Source organism: Pipra filicauda, unplaced genomic scaffold, assembly GCF_003945595.2.
Source record: "Pipra filicauda isolate LSUMZ 115617 unplaced genomic scaffold, ASM394559v2 scaffold120_size2142806_pilon, whole genome shotgun sequence".
NCBI classification, from domain to species: domain Eukaryota; kingdom Metazoa; phylum Chordata; class Aves; order Passeriformes; family Pipridae; genus Pipra; species Pipra filicauda.
Genome location: NW_024103663.1, coordinates 1,288,523 through 1,314,928, shown reverse-complemented (window position 1 = coordinate 1,314,928; position 26,406 = coordinate 1,288,523). Strand labels below are relative to the sequence as shown.

Below are 26,406 nucleotides of genomic sequence, written 5' to 3'. Positions count from 1 at the left end.
AGTGCTGAGGTCTTGACCTAGAAACAACCCTTTTTTGGTATTGGTTTGGAAAGAGTATTTCAGTGCTGAGAGGAGCTGAGCCAGGCTGTCCAGCCAGCTCCCTCCTCAGCTGGCAACCGCCACAGCATCACATCATTCTGTCAGACATTGCATCTCCCTGAAGCCCAGATCAGGACCACTGGGCAAGCCAGGCTTATGATTCTTAAAAATGTTATATTTTGTTGTTGTTGTTCTTCAGGTTTCTGGGCTATTCTGAATGAACCTGGTTTAGTGGAAGGTGTCCCTGCTCTTGGTGGGGGGTTGGAATGAGATGAGCTTTGAGGTCCCATCCAACCCAGACCATTCAGTGGTTTTATGATTTTTAAAAGCCCTGGGTTTTCCTTTAAGGAAGCATTGGTGCCTTTTGAAAGTCACACCGTTGGCATCTGCAATCACTGCTTGTGTCAGAGCACAGACCTCTGCTTTCCTCCAGAGCATTTACAGTCCCTGCCTCCCAACCAACCCATTTAGTAAAAAAAAGGACATTTTACAAATGTGTGGAACTTTTTGTTGTCCAGAGAAGTCAGAAATATTCCATTCACTTTTTCACTTAGTTGTTCTCACCAGCTGTCAAGACAAAACCGTTTGTGTTCTGTGTTTTCCGTGCAAGGCTTGTTTTTCAGGGAATAACCAATTTTGTTGGAACTGGCTGAATTACATTCACTATTAATTCTTCGTAGTTGTATATTTCTATTCCCACTTCTTTTTACTTCCTAGTGTCATTGGCAGCTAAGACCCATATCAAAGGGATATAAAACTGCCTGTTTTCCCTGAAACAAGGCTGGATTAGGAAGAGATTGCAGCCACCAAAGCTCGCTGCAAGGCGCTGTGCCTTGGAAGAGTCTGGTCTGCGTTAACCTGGGGGAGAGAATGTTGTGGCACATGTTCTGTACACACTGAAGGCCAAAGGTTTGCCTCCAGTGTTTCCGCTCTTACTGATCTCTGAGTTCCCTGTCAGAGCCTTCCAGATCTTAACCCAGGATCGCTCAGCTCCCAGACATGGATGAAACGATTGAGTGGGAAAAACCTCAGCATGGAGAGCTGTCCTGTCAGAGCCCTGGACCATCCCACATGTGAGCTTGGGCTCCAGCACCCACAGACGTGCATCGCAGCGGCCGGATGCAGCAGGGTGCTGTGGAGGCCACGGTGCCCAGGGATGTGGGTTCCTCCCACACCGTGTCCGGGAGGTTTGGAGAGCCGCGAGGGAAGCAGGGGCTCTGACCTGCTGCCGTTCATGGTCTCACTCTGGTCTCTGTGGAAGGGGAAGTGTCTGCCCTGTGTAACTTGTAAGACGAGATCACTTCCCGTCCTGAGCTGTCAGCTGGAGCGCGGGACATGGGATACGGCTGTTTTCTGTCTGTGCTTCAAGTGATGCTCTGTTACAACCCCATCTCTGATGCTCAGCCATGGGGCAGCAGTAGCATGTCTTCTTCCTTACCGCGGGACTGGGGGTCCAAGCTCCAGGAGCCCGAGACACTCCAAATGTGTGGAGGAGGCTGAGAGCCAGGAGAGCTGGGATCCATCCATCCATCCATCCATCCATCCATCCATCCATCCATCCATCCTCGGGATACTGCTCCCTCCACAGGCTGCCCAGGGTGGGAGATGCCGACCCCAGGGCTGGGGGTGCCAAGGAAGCCTGGGGACAGCGGGGGGACCCCGAGACCCCCAGCCCCCGTCAGGGCTGCTTCATCCCGGGAGGCGGCGGGGGCCGGGCGGTGCCGCCCCTCGGTGCTCCCGGGGGGACACCCGGCCCGGGGGGGTGACCCAGCCCCGAGGGGACCCGCACGCCCCCCGCCCCCGCAGCCACTGGGCTCGGCCCCGCTCCCCGCGCCCCCCCGGCCCGGCCCCGGCCCCGGCCCCGGCCCCGCCGCGCCGCCCCCCGCTGCCGGGCACGGCCGCCCCCGCCCGCCCGCCACGTACGTCTCCCGTCCCGGCTCCTTTCCATGGTTCCCGGCGTGACTGGAGCCGCCCGCCGCCGCCGCCCCCGCAGCGCGGCGCCGACCGCCGGTAAGGGGGGCGGGCCGGGCCGGGGCTCTTTGTGCGCCGGGCCGGGCTGGGCCGGGCCGGGCCGGGCTGGGGCCGGACCGGGGCGGGCGGCGCCGCTCGGCCTGCGCGGGTCGGGCCCGGGGCCGCGCGGGCCCCGCCGGGCACGGCCGGGGAGCGGCGGCGCCGCCGGCTCGGCCTCCACCGGGGCCCGGGCGGAGCGGCCGCGGCGGCGGGGCCGGGGCCGCGCCTGTTGGAGCCGCCCGACCGCCCCTCCGCAGCCCCGGCCCGGCCCCGCCGCCGCTCCGGCCCCGCCGCGGCCCCGCGCCCGCCGGGTCCGGGAGGGTCCCGCGTGGGGAGCCCTCGGGGCGGGGTGGGGGGGGAGAGGGGGGCGAGCCCGCCGGCCCGGCGTGGGGTGAGGGTCCCGTCCCCGCGTGGGGCCGGCAGAGCCGGCCGGGGGCAGGACCCGCGTCCCGCTCAGCCCCGGAGCGTCGCTGCTCCCTGAGCGCGATCCCTCCGTGCGCCGCGGGTTTGGGTTTGGTGCCTTCCTGCTGCTGGACATCCTCCCCATCCCCGGGTTCATGGAGCAACGCCCTTCACACCCCGACATCCCCGAAATCCCCGACACCCCCAGCATCCCTGCCGGGTGGGTCAGGGCTTGGTGCAGGAACGGCAGGGCCCTGGCGTGCCATGGTGTTGGTGGTCACCTACTGGGGTCATTTGTGAGCCCCCCGTTCGGGTGCCCAGGGCAGCCAGACCTCACATCCTCCATAGGGATGGAGGGCACTGTCCTGCCAGGCTGTTCCTCTCCCGGAGTTCCCGTCCAGCGCCGAAATTGCCGCCGATGGGTTGTGGGCACAGGGTGATGGGGAAGGGTTTGGGAGCTGCCTCTCCCGTGCGAGTCAGAGCTGAAAGCAGCGCTCTCCCGCACCGTCTGTCTCACAGGCGGGTTGGAAAGGCTCCCTTTTATTATTTTCTTAAAAAGCAGTGGAGTCACACCTCCTCCTCACACCTCCTCCTGCTGCTACCACTGACAACAAACACAGGGGCCGGAGCCATAAGGATTTCTGTGGGAGAGCTGCCATCCTGGGCTGACCCCTGAGGCTGCCAGTGGGGCTTTGCTGATGGGGCTGCCCCACGGCTGGGGAAGCTGTGGCTTTCCTCACCTCCTCCTCCATCTCTGACAACACAGGCTGAGTGGCATCTGCTCCGCTGCAAAGCTTTTTGTGGTTTTCACGGAGGTTTTCCTGTGGAAGTGGCTGGCTGGAGCATGGCACCGGGGCAGCGAGACCCCAGGGGAGCCCTCTGGGAGCGGAGATCGGTCAGTGCTGTTGGTGGGGTTAGTGGGAAGCTTTTGGTGGTCCTTATGGCAGAGACCCTGCCATCAGCTCCTTGTTGTGCACATGTGGCCTTTCCCACTATGTTATCCAACCACCTGGACAGTGCCTGTCTCCTTGTGAAGATGTGCCTGATGCCAGCAGAGCCTGACACACTGATCCCTGGGTGCCCACAGCCCCTTTCCGGTGCTGAAGCCTCTGATTGCCAGAAGCATTTCTGTCAAAGGTGCCCATCCTCTTCCCAGCCACAAAGTTCCTGGGAAAGCTTTGACTTTTCCAGCATTTTATTTAAAAAGAGTTTTCAAATGAAAACAAACAAACAGAACGCACCAACACCTGACCTGCTGCCCCAGCCGGGTCCGTGGTGGGGCTGAGTGGCTGTGCCATGGTGGCAGTGCTGTGGTTCCCTCTGCCCCGGGGAGCAGCAGCACGAGAGCGAGCACTCAGTGCTTATCTGCCTGCACAACCCCCCTCTGCGGGGGCACAGATAACAGGGGATGCTGTGGGCACTGATGTTCCAAGTGGGAGAGGAGCTGGAGGGTCATTCGGGCCCGGGGTCTGTGCCATAAGGGTAAAGTCCCGGGGTGGGTGGGGGCTGTTGCCGTAACCCTGTGGGTGCGCTCGCTGGCGCATCTCAGGCTGCTCGTGGGCAGAGCTGGGAGGCTTTTGGGTGGCACGAGTTAATGATGATGATGGTAATTGATAGCTATAAAATAAGAAAAAAGCTTGAAGTAATTGCCCAAGCCCTTGGCAGGTGTGCAGAGCAGAGATGGGTCCCTCTCCTGTGGTGTGGCCAAGGTGGCAGCAACTCTGGCACCATGTCGGGGTGTGGAGGGATGTTGGCTGGAGCCTTACCTCTGCTCGGTGGCCCTGGGCTTGCAGCAGCGGTTTGGGACCAGGTTTTCCCAGGTTTGGGTCCCGGTTTTGGCTGTTCTGCCGGTTCCCTGGGGTCAGCACGGGGGCTGGGTGGGCACCGCAGTGTGTGAGGCGAGCCGGGACAGGGAGAGACAGCCGGGACGGCGAGACAGTCCCCGAGTGGATAGGGAAACTGGAAGGAGAAAGAAACCCACCCGGCTGGGTGGAAAGCTGGCTGAAAATAACAGGAAATGAGAACAGGGGGAACATCTGGGTCCAGCTCTTGCACCACTTCCGACGGGCGCGGGGCGGCTGCTGCCTGCGGGCGACAGCGGCCGCAACCCGGCTCCTCCATGGAGCAGCCTCAGCGGTGGCGTGTCCCCACCGCTGCTCCGGCAGTCCCGGAGTGCTGGCCAACAGACACCCCGTTCCCTGCCCCGGGGCTCCCGGTGCCGGCGGTACCGGGGGGCACCGGCTGCGCTGCCCCGTCCGCGGTGCCCCCGGCCCGCCCCGCCGGCCGCCTTTGATGCGGGTGAGTGGCAGGTCCATTGTGGCCCCTTTGTGCCTCCCTCGGTTCTCGGGTCCGCACAAAACCTGCCATGGAAACCAGAGCCAGCCGCTGCCCCAGGAAACCCGCAGGCGCAATTAGGAAATGCAAATAGGAATGCAAATTCCTGCCTCGCCTTCCAGGGCCCGGAAAGTTGTCCCTGGGCCACCGATGTCTCTGGGCTACCGATGTCCCCAGGCCACTGGAGTCCCCATCTGTGGGGACGGGGAAGGTGTTGGGGCAGGACTGAGCAGGGAGCAGGAGCTGGGCTGAGCAGCTTTTGGGGTGCCTGGGGCTCTTTCCGGCCGCCCCGCGCTCAGCAGTGAGGGACGGGGGCATCTCGACCCGTGCCGAGCGGTGACTCATAGGTGACAATATGACATTGATATTTTTTTCCATCCTCTCGGTTGCCCAGCGACAAACAAACAAACAAGTCTCTTAAAACCCAGAGTAATGGCCTCACAGGAACTGTCCCCTCCTGCCACGGCTGGCGAGGCTGGGCCCTGCCATATCCTGGTCACTGGAGTCTGCCTGGATCTCCGGGGTTGTTTTGGGGAGGTAACACTGTCCTTCTCGCACCCTCTGTTTGGAGGGTGGGAGCTGGCAGAGGGGAGGCAGTGCCTGCTCAGTGGTGAGGACCCTCCTCATCAAAGTGCAGCAAAAATAGGTGGAAAAGGAGGTAAAAGCTACCCAGCAGTAACTCTGGGAAGCACAAACTCTTCAGGTCTTCATTTCTAGGTGACATTTAGGTCCCCAGAAGAGTGTGGGTGGGTGGAGGGGGGATGATGGGGCTGAGGAGGATGGAGAGTAGAGCGGTTAAGGGCAGATGCTTGTCTGAGCAATTCCCCTCCCTGGGAGGAAGCAGCAAGGTTTTCTTTTCCCATCTGCTGGAGGAGCTGTAGCTGGGAGCCAGGGAGACGAGGTTGGCACGTGGAGGGCATCGTCCACAGCAATAATCCGTGTGGGGAATGGCAGATCCTTTATGACCCAATCTGAGCCTAATCTGGGGCTGTGCTGCTTTAAACCAACCCTTGTTGAAGGCTTTTATTTTTCCAAGTTGCAGCCCCTGCGTACTTTCCTATCGGCAGCTGGAGTGGTGCGGGATGTGCATCCCCATTAGTGGTGCTTTTCTCCAGCCCTAGCCTGCTTTTATTGCTGGGAAATGAGCTCTGACTCCTGGAAGTGGTATTTCTTCCTTCTGCCTGACAGCTGGTCGATCCCTGCCCTCGCTCTCACTTCCCCAGGGAAGGCACACGCAGCTGGGCACGCAAGCACACCGGGATGGAGCCTGGCCGCTGTCCTTGGCGTAGGAAAGCAGGGCTGAACAAGGGAAAACAGGGAGATCATCTCCAGAAAGTGGAGGGAAGGGCGGCTGCAGCCCTGGTGAGGGGATGGGTCACTGGGAGCACGTGCAAGGCAGTGGTGGTGACAGGGGACAGCCTTTGGGGAGGATCCCCAGCTCCTGGAGCCTAAACTTTGTTTCTAAAATCCTTGTGGCTTTTAACCTCCCTGACTGGTGACTGCCACCGTCAGGCCAGTGCAGATCAACTGGGATGGGACGGTGACAAACTTAAAAATAATGAAAGAGAAACGAGATGGGATTTTGAAGAAGAATGTGAGCCATTTGGGTGGCTGAGCCCAGCACATGGTTGGTGACAAAGTGAGCAGCAAGCAGAGCCACTGCTGAGGATCTGGGTCCCCTCACTGCCCACAACCAGGGGCCAGTTGTGCTGGTGCAGGAGTGATTCTGCTGCTGAGGAGACTGAGAGCTTCTCTGAGCACTGGCCTGGCTTCAAATCCAGGTTAGTGTCCCATGTAGTTTCTATGTATATCTGTGATGGAGCAGAGGGAAAGGAGCAAAGTCAATATTTTGCCTTTCAGGGCTTTTCTCTGCCCTGTGAGCCGTGCTGTGCTGGGATGGAGCAGCCTGTGCTGGAGGCTGGCAGGAGGGGCCTGACGCAGGGTGTTAATTAAATACCTGTCCCTGGTGAGGTGTAGCCTTTCAAGCAGGTTCTCCTCTGCTGAACAATGTCACCCTGCGTGAGGGAGGACAAAAGCCTGGTGCAATTACAGTGTGACGCCGTGTCCCAGCACAGGGAGGGTAGTGCCCGGATTGTTGGCTCGGCACTTTCCCGGGATAGCTACATCAGCCATATGGCTTAGTGACTCATAAAAAAAACCCCTTCCTCTGTTTGTGACTTAATTAGTCCCTTTCTTCCCCTCGGTCTTGGCTCGCAGCGACGAGCAGAGCACGGTGCTGAGGCACTGCGGGGTGAGCGGGGCCCGGCTGGTCCTGCCCTCATCCCGGGTGCCAGGGATGGGTGGCCATGGGGTGGCCAGTGTGTGGCAGGAGGGCATCGGGCAGGGGCATCTGTGCTGGCTTTGTGCCATGAATCACTGCCGTGCTGTGTAGCGAGGGGCTGGGAGGGGGGAGCTGAGGGGGGAAGCCCTTGTTCCCTCCCCGGGGACCCCACAGGCTGCAGATGTGCTGATGGAGGTGCAGGACCTTCCCACATCCCTTGTGGGTCTCACCACACACACGGTGTGGAAACCCAGGTCCTTTCCTCCTCCCCGCCTGTGGTTTGGTCCCCAGGGGAAGGGGGATCATGGCAGCCACGCTGTGATCACCTTTAAATCTTCTCAGCAGCCCCTCTGGCCAGGGCCCTGTCCTGGTGAATAATTCACCGTGTGCCGGCAGAGAGAGTTTTACTCCACTAATTTTGTTTCCATAGAAACTCGTGCGGTCTGTGCTCCGGAGCCTCGGGTGAATCAATACGGGATTTTTCCTTTGCACAGTGAGCGATGGCCCTTAAACCCTGGCGGCAGGAGAGCTGGAGGCTGGGCCTGGGCTGCGCTGCCTGTCCCTGCCTGTCCCTGCCTTTGTAGGAAGCCCAGGGCCAAATCCTGCAGAGATGCTCTGCACCAGGCTGGAGCAGGGTCAGCCCAGTCTAATCCCAGTCTATTCCAGTATGTTCCTGTAAAGAGCTTGAGGGGAAAGGACTGCCTCTACTCAGGCTCTTTCTCCCTTTTCCCCCTCCTGTCCTTTAATTTCTGTGACCCTTGACCTATAACAGCAAATTAGCAATTGGGAATAAGCCATGCCAATTATCCAGGGAGCAGGGCTGGCCCTGCCCGCAGCCTGTGTTCGTTTTCTCCCCCTCTCCTTTAGGTGCTCTCTGCCCAAATCTAACCCAAAAATTGCCTGGCAGTGACTCCTCAGCACACCCTGCCCCGAGCCCAGCCCCAGGGAACGTCATACACCTTTGTCTCCGCAGGAATTTTTATTTTCTTTCACTCCCAGCTGCTTCCCGAGGCTTTTGTGCCGAGCTGGGAGCACAAAGGGAGGAGAGGGATAAGCAGTTAAAGATGGGTTTGTGTGACATATGGCGCGAGGGCTTTGCACGGCGGCCGGCGCCGGGAGGACGCTGGTGGGCACGGGGGTCCTGGGCTTCCCTCCTGCCAGGCTTGGGGTGGGTAGGCTGAGGCAGGGGGTCCGTGGTGGGTGCAGGGCTGTGCCGTGGGACGGGGCAGTGCTGGCTCCGGCCGTGCCGCTGTCGCGTGCGCCGCTCCAGAGCTCCGAGCTCTGGGCCGCGTGTGTTTGATGTCGGCGGTGAAAGCTGGAGGAGGAAAGGTCACCGACACCAGCCACCTCCCGGAATAATCTTATATCAGCCTCCCCGCTTTGGGCAACCTCTTGGATCTAATTTATTACACGTTGATGCAAGATAGCGTTGAACAGAGACGCAGTTAAACCGTACAAAGGGATGCCGGGTCACTTTAATCGCTCACACTTGCTTGACCTATTTTTTTTTTTTTTTAATCCCTTCCTGGAAACCTTATTTCATGTTTGAATTCCCTCAACTATTTTAGGAATGTCGTCCTACCAAGATCAAATTACCTTCAATGAAACCAGTGCAAGGCGGCCTCGCAAGGCAGGCGACTTTTTGGATGAGGATCTAGTTCTACCTCATTAATGTAGGCTTAGTCTGGGGGGGGCTGTGGTCCTGGCATGGAAAACCTGTGAAAGCCAGGGATTAGCAGCACAATGCCGAGGGGCAGCGGGTGGCTCTGCCTTGCTTGGCAGAGAGGGCTGGGGGCACCAGGACCCCCTGGCAGCCCTGCAGATCCTGCTGCACCCCCACACTGGCAGGGCAAAGGTGGGTGCTGCTCTGGGGGGGCAAGGGGTCCCCCGTGTAGCCCTGCTTGGCTCTCCTGTCCCAGCTGAGTGTGTCCCCCAGGTTTTATCCGGGTGTCCTTGGTTTAGGAGCCAGCTGGGTGCTGTGGAGGGCCGACATCTGGTCAGCTCACAAAGGGCTCCCATAAATCTGTCTGGAAGGAGGGAATGGCCAGCACGGCTGGGAGAGCAGTGGGTGTCCCGAGGCAGCAGCAGCCACTGCTTCTCTGAAACGTGGGTGTGGAGCATTCAGAGTGCAGGTCTGGCCATGGGCTCCCCAGCAAAGCCATCAGGTGAGAGCACCTGAGCAGGAGTGCTGCCAGTGCCCAGTGTTGGAACCAGGATCACTCCATGGCTCTCCTGGCCCCTCTGCTCTCAATCGCTGCTCTCGGAGCCAAGAGGGGAATTTCCTGTTGCAGAGAGGTATGTGCTGCACAGGTTCCCAAGCAGGACTTACTTGTGCTCGCCTCCCTGATTGCTTTTGCCTTTGAAAAGGGCTTAAACCCAGCCATTTTAATATGCAGTAGAACAAGTATTAAAGGGAATCCTCAGGTGCTTATTTGTTTCCGTGAAAAAGGATTTGCTGGCAGGCAATTTTCCCAGGCTGCAGGCCCAGGGGGGGTGCTCAGCATCCCCTGAGGTGGAGAGGAAGGTGATTTGGGAGAGACTGAGAGGGCCTCATCCTGCCCATCCTTGGCAAGTTTGCTGTTAGGCACTGGTATCATTTTTGTTCCTGATCCTTTACTTTTCATCCCAATTTCAATCCCATTATAGTCACACCTGCAGCTGCTGAACAGTTCCCAGACTTCTTGTTCCCATATATGAGCAATCCCTTTTCAGGAGCCTGGCTGCAGCAGAGCTCAGCACATCTGCTCTGGCCAGAGCCATTATTTCTGGTTTAACATCCCTAGTTTTGAGACTTCCTCCAAGAGTGTTCCCTCCAGGAGCTGGGGGGGCTGTCAGCCCTTGTCTCCAGATAATCCTGTGCTTGGAAATGCTTCTGCTCTGCACCACAGGCCTGGGCTTGCAGCTGCTGTGTGATGGGTGCCCTGGGGGAGCTGGGGAGTGCTGGGCTGGGGGGAACCAGTGCTTGGGGATCCCCCCATCCTGGCTGCAGACGTGTTTTCAGGGATGATCTGCAAACACAGCGTGGCAATAGCAGGGGAGAGGGGCCGGGCAGGCTCAGCGGTGTTTGAGCAATCCCATCTGCTGTCTGAGCCGCAGCAGACACTGGGGAAGGGAATATTCTCGTTTGCACTTGGTGCCAAGGCTCTTCCCCGAGCGGTGAGGGCTGCGAGCGATCAGTCCCAGTGCTTTTCCAGCTGCTGGCTCCTCGGCCCGGGCTGTGTTCCTCACAGAGCCCAGCAACTGTTGTTTCCAGCATGACATTACCGGTCTGACCCACCCCCGGGATTATCCAGCTGCTCTCTGCACCGTTCCCGGATGGCTGACGGGAGGCAGCCTGTGCTCCTTGCACTGTGCCCGCGGCCCCTTGGGCCACCCCTCCATGGGAAAAGTCCAGTTCTGGGAGGTACGGAGTGCCCAGGCAGGAGGATGTGCCCCCAGGCTGTGAGCATTCCCTCCCCACGAGCCGCACTGAGGGTTCCTCCTGGCTGCGAGGTCTCGTTCTTGGCTCTGGCTCTGATCTGAATTGTGCAAGTTCTTGGCAGCTTGGGTGGGAGAAGAGCTGGGTGCAGCCCTGGGCTGGCACGGGGGAGCCTCTTCCCAAGGTCAGCTTGTGTTTGGTCGCATTTTCTGGTTTTAAGTGGTGAGCTTGGGGCAGGAGCTGCACACAAAGGTGTGCTGGTGCCTGAGCACAGCCTGCAGCCATGGAGGTCTGTGGGAGAGCATCCCACACTGTCCTGGCCGTGTGGTGACACCAAAACCTGCCTGGGCATTTTCAGTACCAGCCCCATCCCGGAGCACAGTGGCACTTGGATAAAAGCTGGTGTGGACGTGGCACCAAGGCAGCCCTTCCTGTGGGGCTGACAGTGGAAGAGCTGGCACTGGGATGTCACCTGGCATTTTCCCCATGGTGCAGGTCAGTGCTGGGACAGCCACCACCACTGGATGCAGAGGTGGCTCAGCTGGGCACTGCCACTCTGTCCCCAGGGCGAGCCAGGACCGGGCACTGCCGGTGCCCTGCCAGGAGGGGAGGATTTAGGCCATGCTACTGGGGCTGGTGGGGGGCACAGGGGCAGTGCCAACCCCAGCAGTGTCCCTGCTGCCACCTCGCCTCTCCCTGTGACCCGTGGACAGGGACACGCACCCGGAGCTTGCAAAGCCTTTAAGCTCCTCCTGTGATGGGCGCAGCAGAAGGGTGAAGGATTACGCCTGTGCCCGGGTTTGGGTGAATGAATAACAGCATTCAGGGGCCTTCCTGCAGGAAAACAGGGCGAGAGCTGTTTTCAAGCGGGAAGAAAGTTGATCAGGCAGCAGCCAAACGAGTCATCACAGCCCCATTCTGCAGATGGGGGCACGGGGTGAAGAGGAGCCCAGCCCGTGCCCGAGCACACCCGTGCTCATGCCTGGGCTGCAGTCAGACACCAGCTGCTTCTTTCCTTTTTTGGGAAATCCAAAGGATTTTGTTTTTCCTGGCGTCTTCCCAGCCCCTCACTGACATCACAGCAATAAGGGCCAGGAGCGTGCTGAGCCCCTTCCCTGGGGGTCCCACTGCCCTCCCCATTGCTCACCTGAACATGCTGTTGCAGGCACGCAGGCACTGGGGAGGATCCTTGGAATACAACTACCAGCTGATCTTTTAAGTCAACTCGTGCCAATGAGGGGACTTGCTTTTCCCTGGATTTTTTCCTCATACTGGTATAGTGGTTTGCATTTCTCTGGATTAGCAGCAGGACTTTAAAAAATGGACTTAAAAGCCTTCATTTGTGGTGTTTCACCACTGTCACCTCTGCCCACGGTGGTGTTTGCCCACAGGGCACGTGGAGCTGCCCTGGTCTGTGCCGGGGGCACCAGCTGCACCTCTGTGTTGCCAAAGGTGTCCTTTGCAGCAGCCCCTGCAAGCCCCCAACCCCCAGGGTGTATGTCAGGGCTGGGAAGGTCCCAGCAGCGCATTCCCTCGGGACTGTTTGAAGCCAGATGTTCAGCAGAGCCTTTTTGGTGTATAAATATCTTGTCCCCATCCCTGATTTCGTTCATCTTCTGACCAGAAGCTCTCTGTTGCTTGGCATGTTGTCGTGCTCAGTCACGCTATCCAGCACTTCCAGAGAGTTGTTCCAGACTCTCATGCAGTGTTCACTAACACCTCCCCAGAGCAGAGCTGTTGGCATCAGGAGAAGTCCAGAGGGATGGCAGGGGGATTGCCAACGCCTAGCATGGTTGTGGCCCTCATGGTCACAGGGAAGACCTTAAATACACACTCAAAGACAAATGCTGGAAGACAAAGACCCCTCCAGCCACAGATGCTCCTTGTTACTTTATAGATTTGATGTTTTTTAAAGAGACCTAGGGATTTCCAGCCTGATTTTGGGGGCTGATTTTGCTATTGGAGGTTTATGGGCTGGCATGGCATTTCTGAGCCAGCAGCTCTCCACAGAGACTCTCATCTCTGTACGTGGATCGTGTGTGTGTTTGCAGTGTATTCTGTACAAGCTGTGTTTTCCTGGGTGTCCAGGCTCTTTCACCATCCTCTTGGAGCAGCCAAATCTTTTAAGGAGGTGTGTACCCTGTGAATGTGTTACAACTCAATTTAATACATGACTAAACCAGCCATGCAATATTGCAATTAAAGTATAATTCCAGAGGTGTGAACAATGCCGGGCTCTTTGCTGGGAGTGAGTCAGGGGAGCGGAGGAGGAACCGAGCAGCAGCATTTTATTAATTGACTCCAGCGGATTTATTTGTCCTCGGTGAATAGAGCCGGGCAGAGCTGTCGGAATTGTTCCTGCTCCGTGCCTGGCTCCTGCAAGCCGGAGCAGATCCCGGGGACAGAGTGCAACAGCACGATGGAGACAGTTCCTGGCTGAGTGGTCACTTACATGGATGCTATCAGTGAGCAGGAGCGAGCTGGGGGCCCCTCGTGCCCGGCAATGAAGCTGCTGCTGCTTTTCCACGGGTCCTGTCCTGCGGGGCGAACAAATGCCACGGGAAGGTGGCCCTGGATGGGGGCCCTGGGGCACCGTGCTCAGCCCAGGGACCCTCGGCCGAGGTGCAGGGTCTGGTCGGGTGCTGGTGCTGGTGTTTGCACAGGGCTGCTGTTGGTGCATCCAGATGCAAATGCTTCCAGGATTACAAAAAAGCCGGCGAAGGAGAGCGGAGCGTGCCCGGAGCAGGAGCAGGAATCATCCCCTGTGATTCCTTTGGTACCGAGCCAGAGCAGCACTGTCCCTGAGGATGAAGGCCAGGGTTAACCAGCGTGGCACAAGTGAACCTGCTCCCAGAGTTCCCGTTGAGTTGCCCACGTTTTTCAAGTGTGTTTCGCTCTCAGCAGCCTCTGGAAGCCTCTCTTGGAGCAGCTCGGAGCTGTGAACTGAGGCCAGGCGAGCTCTGGGGACGTGGCTGTCACACAAGGCCTGGCTCTGGGCAGGGCAGAGCCCGAGTGACCTTCAGAGGTGACTGCTCCTCCTAATGGCTTACAATCTGATTATACCCTGTTTCGCTAAGAAATGTGCTTGGCACGTTCTTCTGCATTAAGTACCATTTAGGGACAGTTATCCTGAACTCTCTGCCTGCTGCTTAGGAAAAAGCCTTTGAAAATGATATTATGGATCAAAAGTGTTCCTGGGGTAATTCTGTTTCAACAGTGGAGTTAATCCAGAACTGAATTTGGCCCTGCATTTCCAAACGAGAAGCAGTAGCTGTATAATCTGTTTATGGTTTTAAAGTGAATGTTAATCTTGGATTTGGTGGCTTTTCCAAAGAGTCGATTTTGCCGTGCTGCACAGCATTTTACCCCCTGCTCTGACACTCTCTGAGCCGACTCCATGTTTTATTTTAAAGAGCGATTTTACCGTGTTTATAAATACATGTCAAGCATGGAAATGTTAAATCTGGGCAGCCCTCGGCAGTGGAAGTAATGCCATTTTTCTTGCCTTGCCTTTTGTTTGTACAGCCCCCGGCGTGGCACATCCACGCTCCGGCGTGCCAGGGATGGGACAGTCCCACGAGGGCGCAGCGGGATGGGTCGGATTGAACCGAACGTCCCTCGATGAGATGGGGACCTGGCGGTGTCTCAGGGTGCTGTCCCGTGGGTGATGTTCTCCCCTCTCCCCGCAGGTGGGAGGATGCCGCAGTGCGCCGGGGGCTGACCCGCGGAGCCGTCGGCCGCGGGGAGCGGGACCCCCGCTGCCCACCCATGGTCCCCGCTGGCCGCCGGGGCAGCCCCCCGTGAGGAGGGCGGCGGGCGCAGCAGCACCGCGGCCGCCGTGCCCCCGCAGCCGCCCCGCCATGACGAGCCTCTTCCGCCGGAGCAGCAGCAACGGCGGCTCCCGCGGCGGCTCCTCCGCCCAGGAGCTCAACAACAGCCGCCCCGCCAGGCAGGTCCGGCGGCTGGAGTTCAACCAGGCCATGGAGGACTTCAAGACCATGTTCCCCAACATGGACTACGACATCATCGAGTGTGTCTTGAGGGCCAACAACGGCGCCGTGGACGCCACCATCGACCAGCTCCTGCAGATGAACCTGGACGGCAGCGGCTGTGACGACAGCTCGGACTCGGAGGACAGCATCCCCCCCGAGGTAACCTCGGGGGGCTCCCCTGCCTGGGCTGCCCTGCCTGGGCTGTCATGAATCGGCACCTCAGTCTCATCCTGCCTCCCTTCTGCCCGGGCACGGTGCTACTCGGCTGCTGCAGGCAGGCAGAGGTTCGAGTGCCTGTTCAGCTGGTCTGGAGCACACAGCCTGCCTGGTGCGTCTTGGGCACTGCTTGAGGCTCCAGCCAAGGTGCTCTCCCTACTCCCTCCTACCCCAAAACCCAACAAAGACCCTTTGCTACCGTCAGAGGGACTCTGCAGAGCTGTGTGCTCCCAAGGACCAGCTCACCCATGCTCATCCCTTGAGCAGCACCTCCAAACTCCCCCAAACCCCGTGGTGCAGGGGACCAGTGCCATGAGGTTGCCCCCATCCTCTGCAGTGTTGTTCAGCCCGTGCTGTCAGTGCTGCTGCACTGGGGCCCTGGCCCAGTGAGGAGCATTTCTCTGTCCTGCCCTCACCCCATCCTCTCACCCTGCAGATCTTGGAGCGGACCCTGGAGCCAGATAGCTCGGATGAGGAGCCCCCTCCCGTCTACTCCCCTCCTGCCTACGAGAGCCAGGCGTTCAGCAGCCGCTACCCCCGCGCGCCGCCCACCCCTCCGCCCAGGTGAGCCCCCAGCCCCACACCCCTCCTGCTCCTGTCACCTTGTGCCTCTCCCGGGGGTCAGGCTGCCATCAGCTGGCCCTGGCATGGGGTATCTGACCCCACTTTGTTGGGGTCGGGTGGGATGAAGACAAGGGAGATGAATGAAGCTCACAGCTGGCTCGGAAATCCCTGCAGGGCCCTAAAACATGAACAGCTGAGGGGCCTGGAAAGCTGCTCTGGCAGTGTGTGGAATGGCAAAAATGAGCTCCCGGGGGCGGGGAGTGCTCACCCCTGCTCACAAACACCAGGTGCTGGGCAGCCAGGCCCTGTGTGGGGCAGCAGCCGGGTTCTGTGTGGGGCAGCAGCCGGGTTCTGTGTGGGGCAGCAGCCAGGGCACTGAGCCCTGGGGTCTGTGGCCCTGCAGGCTGGGGGCTCTTCCCCAGCAGCAGCACCACCATGGCTGTATCTGTGGGGCTGTGGGACCCCTGTGTGGTGCCCTGGCCACCCCTGTGCCAGCCCCTTGGACACAGGCTGTGCAGGCTGGGTGTGACATCTGGTGAGAGACCTTTATCAGCTTCGTAGGTGAATCCCTGCAGTGCTGGGGCTCCACCAGGCTGGTTTTTGGGAGTCTGAGTGAAACAGGGAGGAGAAGGAAATCCCAGCCTGCAAAGTTGCAGGGCAAGGCTTGAAATGCAGCTCCCAGAGATTCCAGTTGCACAAGGAAAGCCTTTCACTCTCCAGAGCTGACACTAACACCACAGGTTAGGGAAGTGTGCTGGGGTTTCCTGGTTCCCAGGAGCGCTGGTGGAGCTGGGCGAGCGCTGCTGTGCCAGGCCCTGTGCCCTGCTGCTGTGGCAGGTGTTGCTGGGTTTCTCCCTCACCAAAGGGGCCCACAAGCACAGTCTGTGCTTGTCCCACAGGACGGACGTGCCGGGCCCTGGCAGCACCCCGGCACCCGGGCACTACAGGAACTGGAACCCGCCGCTCCTGGGCAACCTCCCCGAGGATTTCCTCCGCATCCTGCCCCAGCAGACAGCCAGCACACAGGTGAGCCTTGCTCCTCTTTCCAGCCCTGCATCCCGGCTCCACAGCGTGGCATGGAGCACTGACCCCTGTCCTCAGCCACCCTGAGCTGCAGCACCAGCACTCTGGAAGCATCTGGGTACTAAACTTGGGTGTGCACTAAACTTGGAGTGTGTCTTGTTCAAGGCAAGACTGAAGTGGGCAAGGTGTGAGAGTCTTTCAGCGAGGCTTTCATATTTTTCCTGCCATTATCTCAGTGATTAGTGCCAGAAGTGCCACTTGCCATACGCACCTTGTATTTTCAATTATTTGAAAATCTCACCTGCTGCCCTGGTGAGGAGCAGCAGGACCAGTAACACTGCAGGACCAGTGGCACTGCTGGGGCACCTGGGGGCTGCTGCAGTGGAACTTGGGTGGGAAAGCTAGTGCAAGCCAGAGGATTTGCCCCTGGGAAATCTGAGTCCCCATGTGCTTCATGGCAGTTTTGAAGCCACCAGGTTTGGGTGCCTGCAGCAGGGCAGGCAACGGGCAGCACCCTGTGGGGAACAAGCAGCCCCAGCACAGACTGTGCTGGGCATCCAGCTCAGTGCCAGGCATGCTGCAGTCTGAGGTGTCTCTCGACTCTTTGCTAACACTAAATGGGGCCAGCACCCTCCTGGCATGGTGAGGGGCTGGAGGGGCTGCAGAAACCCTGCTCCTCCCTCCCTTTTCGGCTCCAAAGGCAGCCTGCCACATTTTCATGAACGATTGCCCTGCAAGTTGAGCTTCGTGGGCTCTATTACCTTTCTGGGAATAGGAGTGTGCCAATTCATTTGGGCTCAGGGGGAGGAGAGGAGCAGCTGCCCTTTTCTTTCCCCGGTAATTGTGTGCTTTTGCTTTTTATGGCTCTCTGGGAGCAGCTACAAATCAGATAAATATTGTAGGCAAGGCTGAGGTTGTGCTGCAGCGTGGGGCTGTGCTGCTCCCCAGGTGCGAGGTGTGACGTGCCTCGCGCAGGGACGTTTGTCAGCGGGAAATTGCAGACTCTGCTCTTTTAGAGATGGGAAATAAAAGCAGCAATGCTGGCTGAGACCCTTCTCTTGCCTGTGGCGGCACAACCCCCGGTGTAAAGTTAAAAATCTGCCAGCCTGTGCTTTGCACAGGAGAACTTCTGGCTCCGAGAGGTTCCCATGCGGAATGTCGGTCCCCTCCATCCCGTCCCCCTTCCCGGTGGCCAGAGGCAGTGATGCCCTGTCCCCCTTTGTTCCCTTTGCAGCAGCACCATCCTGAGGGGACGGTGCTGTCCCAGGGACCTGCTGGGGAGCAGCAGTCGGTGGCTGTCCAGGCTGGGGGTGAAGTATAACAGGAGCAAAATGCCAAGCAGCCCAAGGCACTGCTGCAGGAACCCCCGGGCACCAAGACCACCACCCGACCTGTGCCGTGTTTGCCTCCCCCCAGGGTTCCCACAGCTGCAGGCAGCCCCTGTCGAGGGGGCTCGTCCCGCGGGGCCAGGGCTCCCTGGAGCAGGAGCGGCGCTGGAAGCAGTACCTGGAGGACGAGCGGATCGCGCTCTTCCTGCAGAACGAGGAGTTCATGAAGGAGCTCCAGAGGAACCGGGATTTCCTCCTCGCCCTGGAGAGAGGTGAGAAGCACCTGCAGAAACCTCTGCTTTTTGGGTGTGTGCCCATCCTCTGACACTGGCTGCCGGCAGCATTGCCCTGCCAAAGCAGAGCCAGTGCAGGATGTGGCCGGGCTGGGGGCGGGTGGTCTGACCTGCACACACTGGTGGGCTCCTGCTCCGGGTGCTCAGCGCCTGCCACAAGGCTCTCCTCCCCCTGCTCACCTCTCTGCAGTGTCTCTGGCAGGGGCCCAGCAGAATCCATAGCAAGGAGCTTTGGAAATGCCCTCTGAGCCCTCCCTGACCGTGCACCCTCCCCAGGTGCTGGCAGACCTGGACTGGAGAGCAGTTTTCCCATGACTGCTCCTCCCCTGTCACCACGCTCCTTCCCAGTGAGCTGGTTGCTTGTCCAGTGCCATGGGGAGGGTGTGGGTGGTTTTACTGCTCCTGATCACAGAGCTGCCCTTCCCCTCCTTCTGAGCCCCCCAGCTGAGGGGCCTTGCAGGTTTGCAGGGTCCTGGCAGCACCTTCACTGCAGAGGCTGGAAAACCACACGTATGCCTGCCGTGTGCTCGCAGTGGGTGCGGCTTCCTCTGCTGGGTGAGGAGCAATCCCACCCCCTGCTGCTGCCTCCCACCGAGGGGCTTGTGGTCACCGTGCTGAAGTGAAGCCCCAGCTCCCTCCCTTGCACTCAGCCTGTCCCTTGGCAGCCACGGGGGCGTGAGGGGAGAGGGGAGGGAGCCGCGTGCTCTGCCCCGAGGGTCTGATCGAGCAGGCACTGTGCTTTCTGTTTTTCAGATCGATTGAAATATGAGTCCAAAAAATCCAAGTCGAGCAGTGTTGCTGTCAGCAACGACTTTGGTTTTTCCTCCGTATTATCAGGTAACTTCCAAGGCACATGTGAGCATCATCCCTCTGCAGCAGGATGCCCCTCAGGCCCTGCATTCCCAGCCCTTGGCCCAGCTGCCTCCAAAGTGGCTGGGGGGGGGCAGGAAATGGGCTGAGTCCTCCCTGCTGCACCCCCAGCACAGGAGAGGAGCTGGTGTGCGGTGAGAATGGGTGCTCCTGCCCTCCCCTCGTGGAGGTGCTCCTGCATCCTGCCTCTGTCCATCCCTGTCCCCCCTTGCCTGAGCTGGAGCAGAGGATTGTGCCTGGGAGGCATAACGACTGTTCTCGGGTAATCCTGATTAACCTCGGTGAGGGAGCAGCTGCCCAGAGTCAGAATTAGAGCTGGTGTCTGTCGATGGCCCCGTGCAGGGTCGGGTGAGACGCAGTGGCAGGGCAGCCTGGCAGAGCTCCAGCTGGGCACACGGACCTGGGGAAGGGGCACGGCCCAGCAGGCACAGGGACATGGCTCTGAGAGTCTCTGGTCCACCTGACCGAGTTGGAAGTCCTGCTCCTGATGTGGTGACCCTGCTGTCCTGGGTACCACGATCCAATACCCAGAGTGCAGGTAGTGCCCAGGGTAATTTGAGGCTGCTGGGCCTGGAGCAGCACAGAGGGAGGTGCCTGTGCTGGGACTGAGCCACTGCTCACCCTACATCCACTCGGGGGGGAATCACAGCGAGGGTGGGCTGCAGGCCCATATCTGCACCCACCAACACAGGGGTGTGTCTGCAGAGGGCCCTCGTCCAGAGCCAGCCCTGTGTGCCAGTGCCCTCGTCCCTCCTGCTCTGGCTCAGCTGTGCTCATGGCAGGGCTGTGCTTTGCTAGCACTGGAACCGGGTCATGGAAATGGTTTGTCTCGAGCCTCCCCTCATCACACACTCCCAGTGACCAGATGTTTGCCTTCCAGGTGATGTAGCCCCCTCTGTAACCAGCGAGGCCGGCGGTGCCGTGTCTGACGATGCCTTATTCCGAGACAAATTGAAACACATGGGAAAATGTGAGTCGGTGTGCGGGCTCCGTGCTGGCAGCGGGATGCCGGGGAGGGCTGGAGGGGAGCTGGGAGTGGGGGAGGCAGGGGGAGAGGTGGCAGCAGTTTCCACCTGCCTTTCACAGCCATGGGCTGGTGCATCTCTGCTCCGTGGTGCTCTCCTGGGCCTTGCCAGTGGCAGGATGCTCCTGGCTGGACACTGGCAGAGTGGGTGAGAGAGGGACACCCGAGTCCTGCTCCAGTTCTGCACTGTCCGTCTGTCCCTGGTGCACCTGTGGGTTGTGGCAAGAGTGGAGGCTGCAGGTGGTGTTGGGTAGAGGAATTTCTGACCAGGGTTTGTGTGAATCCTAGAACAGCAAGCCAAGGGTTTGCTGTAACTCTCCCTTTTCCAATCCTTTCCTCTGGAAAGTCACAACCTGCTTCTCCCGCCTCAAACTAGACCCAGGTCCTTGGGCAGCCTGGGCTGGGCTACAGGCAGTGGGGACACTGGGGAAGGGTGGGTCAGTCTGGGTTGTGAAAATCCCAGCCCAAGGCTAAAACATCAGCACCTCCCACCAGGGCCAAGGCATCCCTGTCTCGCTCTCCAAGCCTGGCAGATTTGCGCACTCCTGGTGTTCCCAGGCAAACCCAGGGCATCACTACAGGGCTGTGGGTGGCTCTCACACCTTGGCCCTGCCTGTCTCCTCCCCCGTGGCAGCTTTGGGAAGGTGTTGGGGTGAGACCCTCACCCAGTTCCTTCCTTCCAGCAACGCGCAAGAAGCTGTTTGAACTCGCCAGAGCCTTCTCCGAGAAGACGAAGATGAGAAAATCAAAAAGAAAACACTTGTTGAAGCACCAGGTGTATCCTAAAAGGGAACCGGGGGAGGGCCCAGGGCTCTCGGAGGGGCCTCACTCGGGTGCTCCCGGGGGCTCCCCAAGGGCACAGTGTGGCTGGAGCCCCCCGGCTGCCCCGTGGCTGGGCCATGGGATGGGATGGGAAGGGGGATTGTGGTGCCACAGCCACCTCCCGGCCCCACAGCTGGTTTTCCTTAGTGGAGGGTGCAGGATGGGGACGGCGGCTTCAACAGCAAATCTCCTGGATGATGTGGAAGGCCATGGATATGGTAAGGAATGCTGGGTGTGCTGTGCTGGGCGTGGCTGGCTGTGTCCTGCAGCGCCTGGCCCCGGGTCACCCTGGGGATGGCCCAGGTGTGACCACCTGGCAGAAATACCCCTGTGGGCCAAAACCCCCTTCCAGTGTTCTCAGTTATGGCAGAGAACCCCAGTGTCCTACTGGGAATTGTCTGTCTGAGCAAGGAAATCTCTGCCCCGGGACAGGGGCTGGGCTGCCTCCCCCTGGGGCACCTCACTGGGGCTGGGACCGTGGTGCAGTGGAGGTGTCCTGGTGTGGAGGTGGCTCCAACCCCTGCCTGCCTCTGCCTTTCAGATGAAGACTTCCAAGCACGGAGGCAACAGCTCCGGGAGGAGGAGGAGACGCTGAAGGAAGGGCAGTAAATGGTGAGAGACACCTGGGGATTTGTGTGAATGGTCCCGTCCATCTGTCCTGGCTGGAGGAGAGGCTGCATGCCCTGGGTGGGTCCAGAGTGTGTCTGGGTGGGGACATCAGTGGCCGTGGCTGTAACAGCCCCAGGTGCTGGTGGTGGTGCAGCTGAGGCTGAGCACGTGCTGTTCTCCTTCCCTCCCCTTCCCCTCCCCGCAGGTCCCAGCGCTGGGGTTTCTTGCTGGCACAGGACGTGCAGGAGGCTTCACGAGGAGATGGCTGAAAAAGGAAAAACCCACCCAACAAATCACCCAGATTTTGGCTGTTCCCCCTCCGCTGCTGTGCTCCTCAGAAGTACAAGTATTGAAGCGAGGCACAACGTTTTCTTACCGGCAGTTTGAAAACAACGTTTTCTATCCAGAAAATCAGCCAAAAAGGAAAAAAAAAAAAAAGGAAAAAAAAAAGAGAGCAGCTGCTGCGAGCGGCTGTGGAGGAGCCAGTGGAGCTCAGGCTGGGGAGGAGCAGGCCCGCCTGCTCTCCCGGTCCGAGCGGCGTCGCAGGAGGAATGAAATCAGTCGTACTAACGAGGATCCGTTCACACGTGGGGTCTGCTGGGCCGGAGCACTCCTGAACATATCTGTAGTGGTCTGATGCAACTTCACTCTGCGCACACTGGAACAAAAACCACGTGAGAAAGGGAAGCTAACAGCCGTTGTCTATTATTGCTAGGAGTAATGAGCAGAGATTCAGATCAGGTAATAGTCAAATAATATAAATTGTTTATAAAGGAAAGGCCTTCTTTTCCTAGGCGTTTCACTTTGAATTAAACCTTTGCCTTCGGCATTGCTACAACTGCCTTGAAGTTGGGACGCTTTGTGCCGCCGCGGGGCAGCACCAAGGGCTGGATTTTGCACCAGTTTAACCCTCACTGACGGAGCAGGACACGTCCCACGGGGTGTGGGGTGCCGGGGGTGGTCCTGGAGCCTGGAAGCTTAAGGGATGCCCCCGCTGTGGGTGAGAGGCAAAGCCTGAGCTGGGTGTTTGCAAGGCTGGTGGAGGTGTTTTCAGCATGGAGAGTTTGTACAAGGGCTTGGGGGCACTGCCGGGTCTGGTGTGGGGCAGGAGCGGAGCCCCTTCCTCGTGCCCACAGCGCTGGAATCGCTGCAGCTCTTGGAGATGCTGTCAGGCTAAAAATAATTACATAAACAAATTCCTTCGCTGTGTAAGTACCGAGTGACGAGCGTAAAGGCAGAATTCGCTCCCGCCAGCACATTTTCTCCTCCTTTATCGGCACAGCGTTCCCTGCCAAATGCAGGAGGTGGCTCTAGACGTGCCTGTTTCACTCTCTGGCTCCCGCGAACCGGCACAAATGTTGCAGGATTGGAGCTGCGAAGGCGGCAGACGCAGAAGCCCCAGCCATCAAACACTCACGCAACTGTTTTCCCTGCCTCTCCACGGGGTTTGGTAACAAAAGTCCCTGTTGCAGGCGCTGGCTCCCGGCAGGCTCCTCTTCAGTCCCAGCGGAGCCCGCGTGCCTTTGAAGTGGACGCCAAGATTCCCCCCGCAGCAGCCGCTGCACCTGCTGAGCGCTGCTGTCGCCCCTCGCAGCGCGGAGGCATCGGGGGCACCACGGGCTTCACTTGCTCTTGGTTCCTGGCCAGGGCCGGGGCTGCTCCTGGCTGTCTGTGGCTGCAGGGTCCAGGTAGTGTCTCATTAGCTCAAAGTAAATGTTCCCACAGCACTGGCACTCAGACGAATCCCGGGGTGCCAAGGGTGAGGGCAGGATGTGCTGGGCTGGGAGTGCCCTGGGATACCAACGAGCTTTGAGTTCCTGAAATCAGAGCAGCAAATCCCAGCTTTGGTGTCTGCTCCTTTGCTTTCGAAGGAAGGATTGAGGAGCATGTCTCGAGTCGTGGCAGCCTGGTGACAGGTTAGAGCCATCCCGTGCCAGGGGCAGGGCTCTGAGCCGCCTGCTCCCTGTGGTGTGCCCGGCTGTGCCTTGGGCTGCTCTGCACCCTGCAGGGCAGGATGGGGCTCTGGAGGAGCATGTCCCCTCCTGGCTCAGGGTGCAAGGGGCCTAAGTGTGAATCTGGGAACAGAAAATCCTTTACTCCCTGGGTGGGACTTTCATTCCCAGCCTGAGAGTGGTGGAGAGAAGGAGGGGCTCCCTGCTTACCCTCTGCTGGCCCTTGGGGCCATAGGAGGCTGCCATTACCCCTTCCCAGTCCAAAGCAGCTCTGCATATTTGGAAGAAAATCAAGCTTGGAACCGGATCAGCTTGTCCCAGTTCCAGCGCCTCTCAGCTACCGAGGGCTGCACTGCCGGCGAAGTTTCCATGAGCGCAGGAAGCAGCGGCAGCCGGGCGGGTGCTCAGGCTCTGGCGGGAAGGGAATTCTGCCCTCCCAGAGCAGGAGTTGGTCACGGGAGGGCTGAGGCAGCGAGGCACCGGTTCCTGGGCACTCGCAGCTCACCCCCCTCTGCCGAGCCTTGGAGGGTTCGCTGTGCCCAGGACGGGCTGGATCGTGCCGTGGGGGATCAGTTGAGCTCTCCTGGGCACGTCTCACATCAGTCACAGGCCAGTCCTGCTGCCCCGCCGGCTTTAGCTGCAGCCAGAGGTGGACACTGTCCCTCCTCTCGGCCTGCTCAGGTGGCACGTTCTGTAACCCAGCCAAGGTTTTCTGGCAGAGGAGCCTGGGGACAGCAGCTGCCTCTGCTTTCTGCCTGAGCACGTCCCCCGAGTGCCCATCACCATCTGCTCCCCGTGACCCATCAGAGCCCACAGGGCTGTGGGGCGTGTGAGGAACGGGGAGAGGAAGGAAGGGTGGTCTGGGGGCTGTGAGCTGGGACACGGGGCCGTGGGGAGGGGACGGGTGGGGTCTGCCCTGCACAGAGGTGTTGTGGTGCTGGGGGGCCCTGTGCCCAAAGCAGGCACCGCACTGCGGGCACACGGGGCTGGCACAGCGCCCTGGGGACGTCTTGGCTCGCACCACCAACAACGTGCCCTTAAACATCCCAGGCCTGGCACAGCCTCTGAGTGATGTCACCCTGTAGCCATGTCAAAACATCTTGGAGGCAACAAAGCATCGTTTTAATGGAGGATGGAGAGGGATTATTTTTGTGTCCTTTAAAAAAAAAAAAACCAACAAAAAAATCAGGTCTAATGAGTAGAAAGGCCACAAATCCGGCTTGGGAGCCAAAACTCATTTCTTACATTAAAATGTCCAATTCTCAGTGATATTTGTATCATTTCTCTACAAAAGGGTTTAAAAAGAGCAAACCAAACTGATCTGTGATGTTTGTGAGTGTGACTGTTTTAGAATTTATTTCCATAAGTGATTTTTTTCTTAAAGATGTTTAATAGTAATTCCTATAATAAAGTCCTGTTGTACTCTTAACACTCGGGGGTATTTTTTTACTCCCATTTCTTTACAGTGGGAAGAAAAAAGAAAGGGGAATGGGGAGGGAAGGGGCATCTCTAGCCCAGCTCCAGCTGTGCCCCTCAAGGCTGCAGATGCCCAAAATCTGCCCTGGCTCACTGCCTGCACACTCCTGATGGGGCTGAATTTGCATCTGATGATTTTCTTAAGAGCTTGCCTTTCCCTTCCTTTCATGTTCCCTACAAACAGGCAGGAAGAGGAAAACTTGTGGTGAAAAACTCCTCGGAGCCTCAAAAAGCAGCACATGGACCCAGAGATGAAGGGAGTCTGATGGTGTGAGGGAAGGGCATCAAGCCCCACTTACAGGAGCCCCCCGTGTCCCCAGCCAGTGCCCAAAACCTCGGTCTCAAGCTCTTCATGTTTGGGAAAAGTAGTAGTTTTGGCCCATCCAGGCTGTGCTGTCCTTGAGAAACACCCCCAGGCAGCCTGAGCAGAGGGCTGTGACATGGGGATGGCTCCACACCTCCACCTCCACAGTGGGCAGCCTGTGACTTGCAGGAGGGGGGTTATTTTGAGGCTGTCATATGTGGCACTTCACGGGCAGCCCCGGGGGGGCAGTGGTAGGGCCAGGGGGGCAAATGGAGCATCCCTCTCACATGCAGGGATAGGCCGGAGTCCACTCCCTCTGCACCAGCTGTCCAGGAGCAGCTTCCAGTTCCTGGCAGGATTAGAGCTTCCCAGCCTCACGTGTGGCTTGGAAACCTTCCCTGTGAAAGAAGACCCTGGAAAAAGTCAAGGCATTCTTGCCTTAAATGTCAAAAGCATAGAAATGGTGGAGAAACTCTGGCTGCCTGCTGCAGCCAAGCGAGTGCCGTGCTCTGCGGGGAGCCAGGGCTTTCCAAGGAGCTGAATGGCCCAGGGCCTGCCCAGTCCTTGGAGCAGCTCAGATGTGGCCCTGGAGCAGTCCCAGCAACTCCTTTTTTAATTCCTCTTCTCCACAAGGACAAGGGTTTTGCTTTCAAACCCGTGTTTTAAGAAAACCAGCAGCTGAGAAAAGCCCAGGGCTGGAAACTGGTGAGATGAGGATGAAGCTGGAGATGTGAGAGCCCGGCAATACCTGCTGGCTTGTCAGGCTGCCGTGGAAATTTACTGCCCCCTTCCTTCCCGAGCCTGGAAGATGGAAGCAGGGATGTAATTTTTTTTTCCCATCAGCTCATTCCCAAGCTAAGGGCTGCACCTAGTGACCAGCTCCCTGCCAAGCCAGGTTGGTGGAAAGGCTGGCTGGAGCAAGGCTGTTTACACAGGGCCGGGGAGGAGCTCCTGGACTTTATAAATCAAGGGGCAGGGCTGGGGCTGCCAGGGCAGGATCAGGTCAGGGAGCAGCCTCTGGACTGTGCAGATCCCACCATCTGCTCTCTGTCTGGGCGAGACCCGACACCAAAAGGTGTTGGACTTGATGATCTCTGAGCTCTTTTCCAATCTTAATGATTCTATGAAAAGAATCACCAAGCCTGCCAGAGCTCAAGGAGCATTTGGACAACACCCTGAGGCCCATGGTGGGATTGTTGGGGTGTCCTGGGCAGGGCCAGGAGTTGTCCTTGATGATCCTTGGGGGTCCCTTCCAACTCAGAATATTCCATGAGTCCATGAAAAGGTGATGGGGTGAGACTGACCCTCCCCACACCCCAATGCTGGTGACAGTTTGCAGCCCGATGTCACCCCTGGTCCCCATGCCCTCGCTGCCATGAGGATACAGCAGTGCTGAGCTTGGGGACAGCAGACAGGGCAGTTCAGTGCCATGGGCAGAGATGAGCCCCA

At 58.8% G+C, this 26,406-nt stretch overlaps 1 protein-coding gene across 1 annotated transcript; it reads left to right on the top strand.

Annotated features, from left to right (window-relative positions):
- The first annotated feature begins 1,957 nt into the window (after positions 1 to 1,957).
- Positions 1,958 to 24,606, top strand: CUEDC1 (CUE domain containing 1). Its single transcript, XM_027751574.2, has 11 exons — positions 1,958 to 2,049; positions 14,174 to 14,635; positions 15,129 to 15,256; positions 16,156 to 16,282; positions 17,696 to 17,879; positions 18,654 to 18,737; positions 19,651 to 19,740; positions 20,478 to 20,571; positions 20,776 to 20,834; positions 21,158 to 21,228; positions 21,431 to 24,606. The coding sequence occupies exons 2-10, from the start codon at positions 14,345 to 14,347 to the stop codon at positions 21,223 to 21,225; spliced, it is 1,125 nt and encodes a 374-aa protein (XP_027607375.1). The 5' UTR covers positions 1,958 to 2,049; positions 14,174 to 14,344; the 3' UTR covers positions 21,226 to 21,228; positions 21,431 to 24,606.
- The last annotated feature ends 1,800 nt before the right edge of the window (positions 24,607 to 26,406 follow it).

Bases quoted from the DNA above. Each gene is read 5' to 3' on its own strand.
- CUEDC1 (XM_027751574.2), top strand. From the start codon at position 14,345: ATGACGAGCCTCTTCCGCCGGAGCAGCAGCAACGGCGGCTCCCGCGGC. The intron at 15,257-16,155 runs GTGAGCCCCCAG...CTTGTCCCACAG, and splicing joins CCGCCCACCCCTCCGCCCAG to GACGGACGTGCCGGGCCCTG. The intron at 18,738-19,650 runs GTAACTTCCAAG...TTTGCCTTCCAG, and splicing joins TTTTTCCTCCGTATTATCAG to GTGATGTAGCCCCCTCTGTA.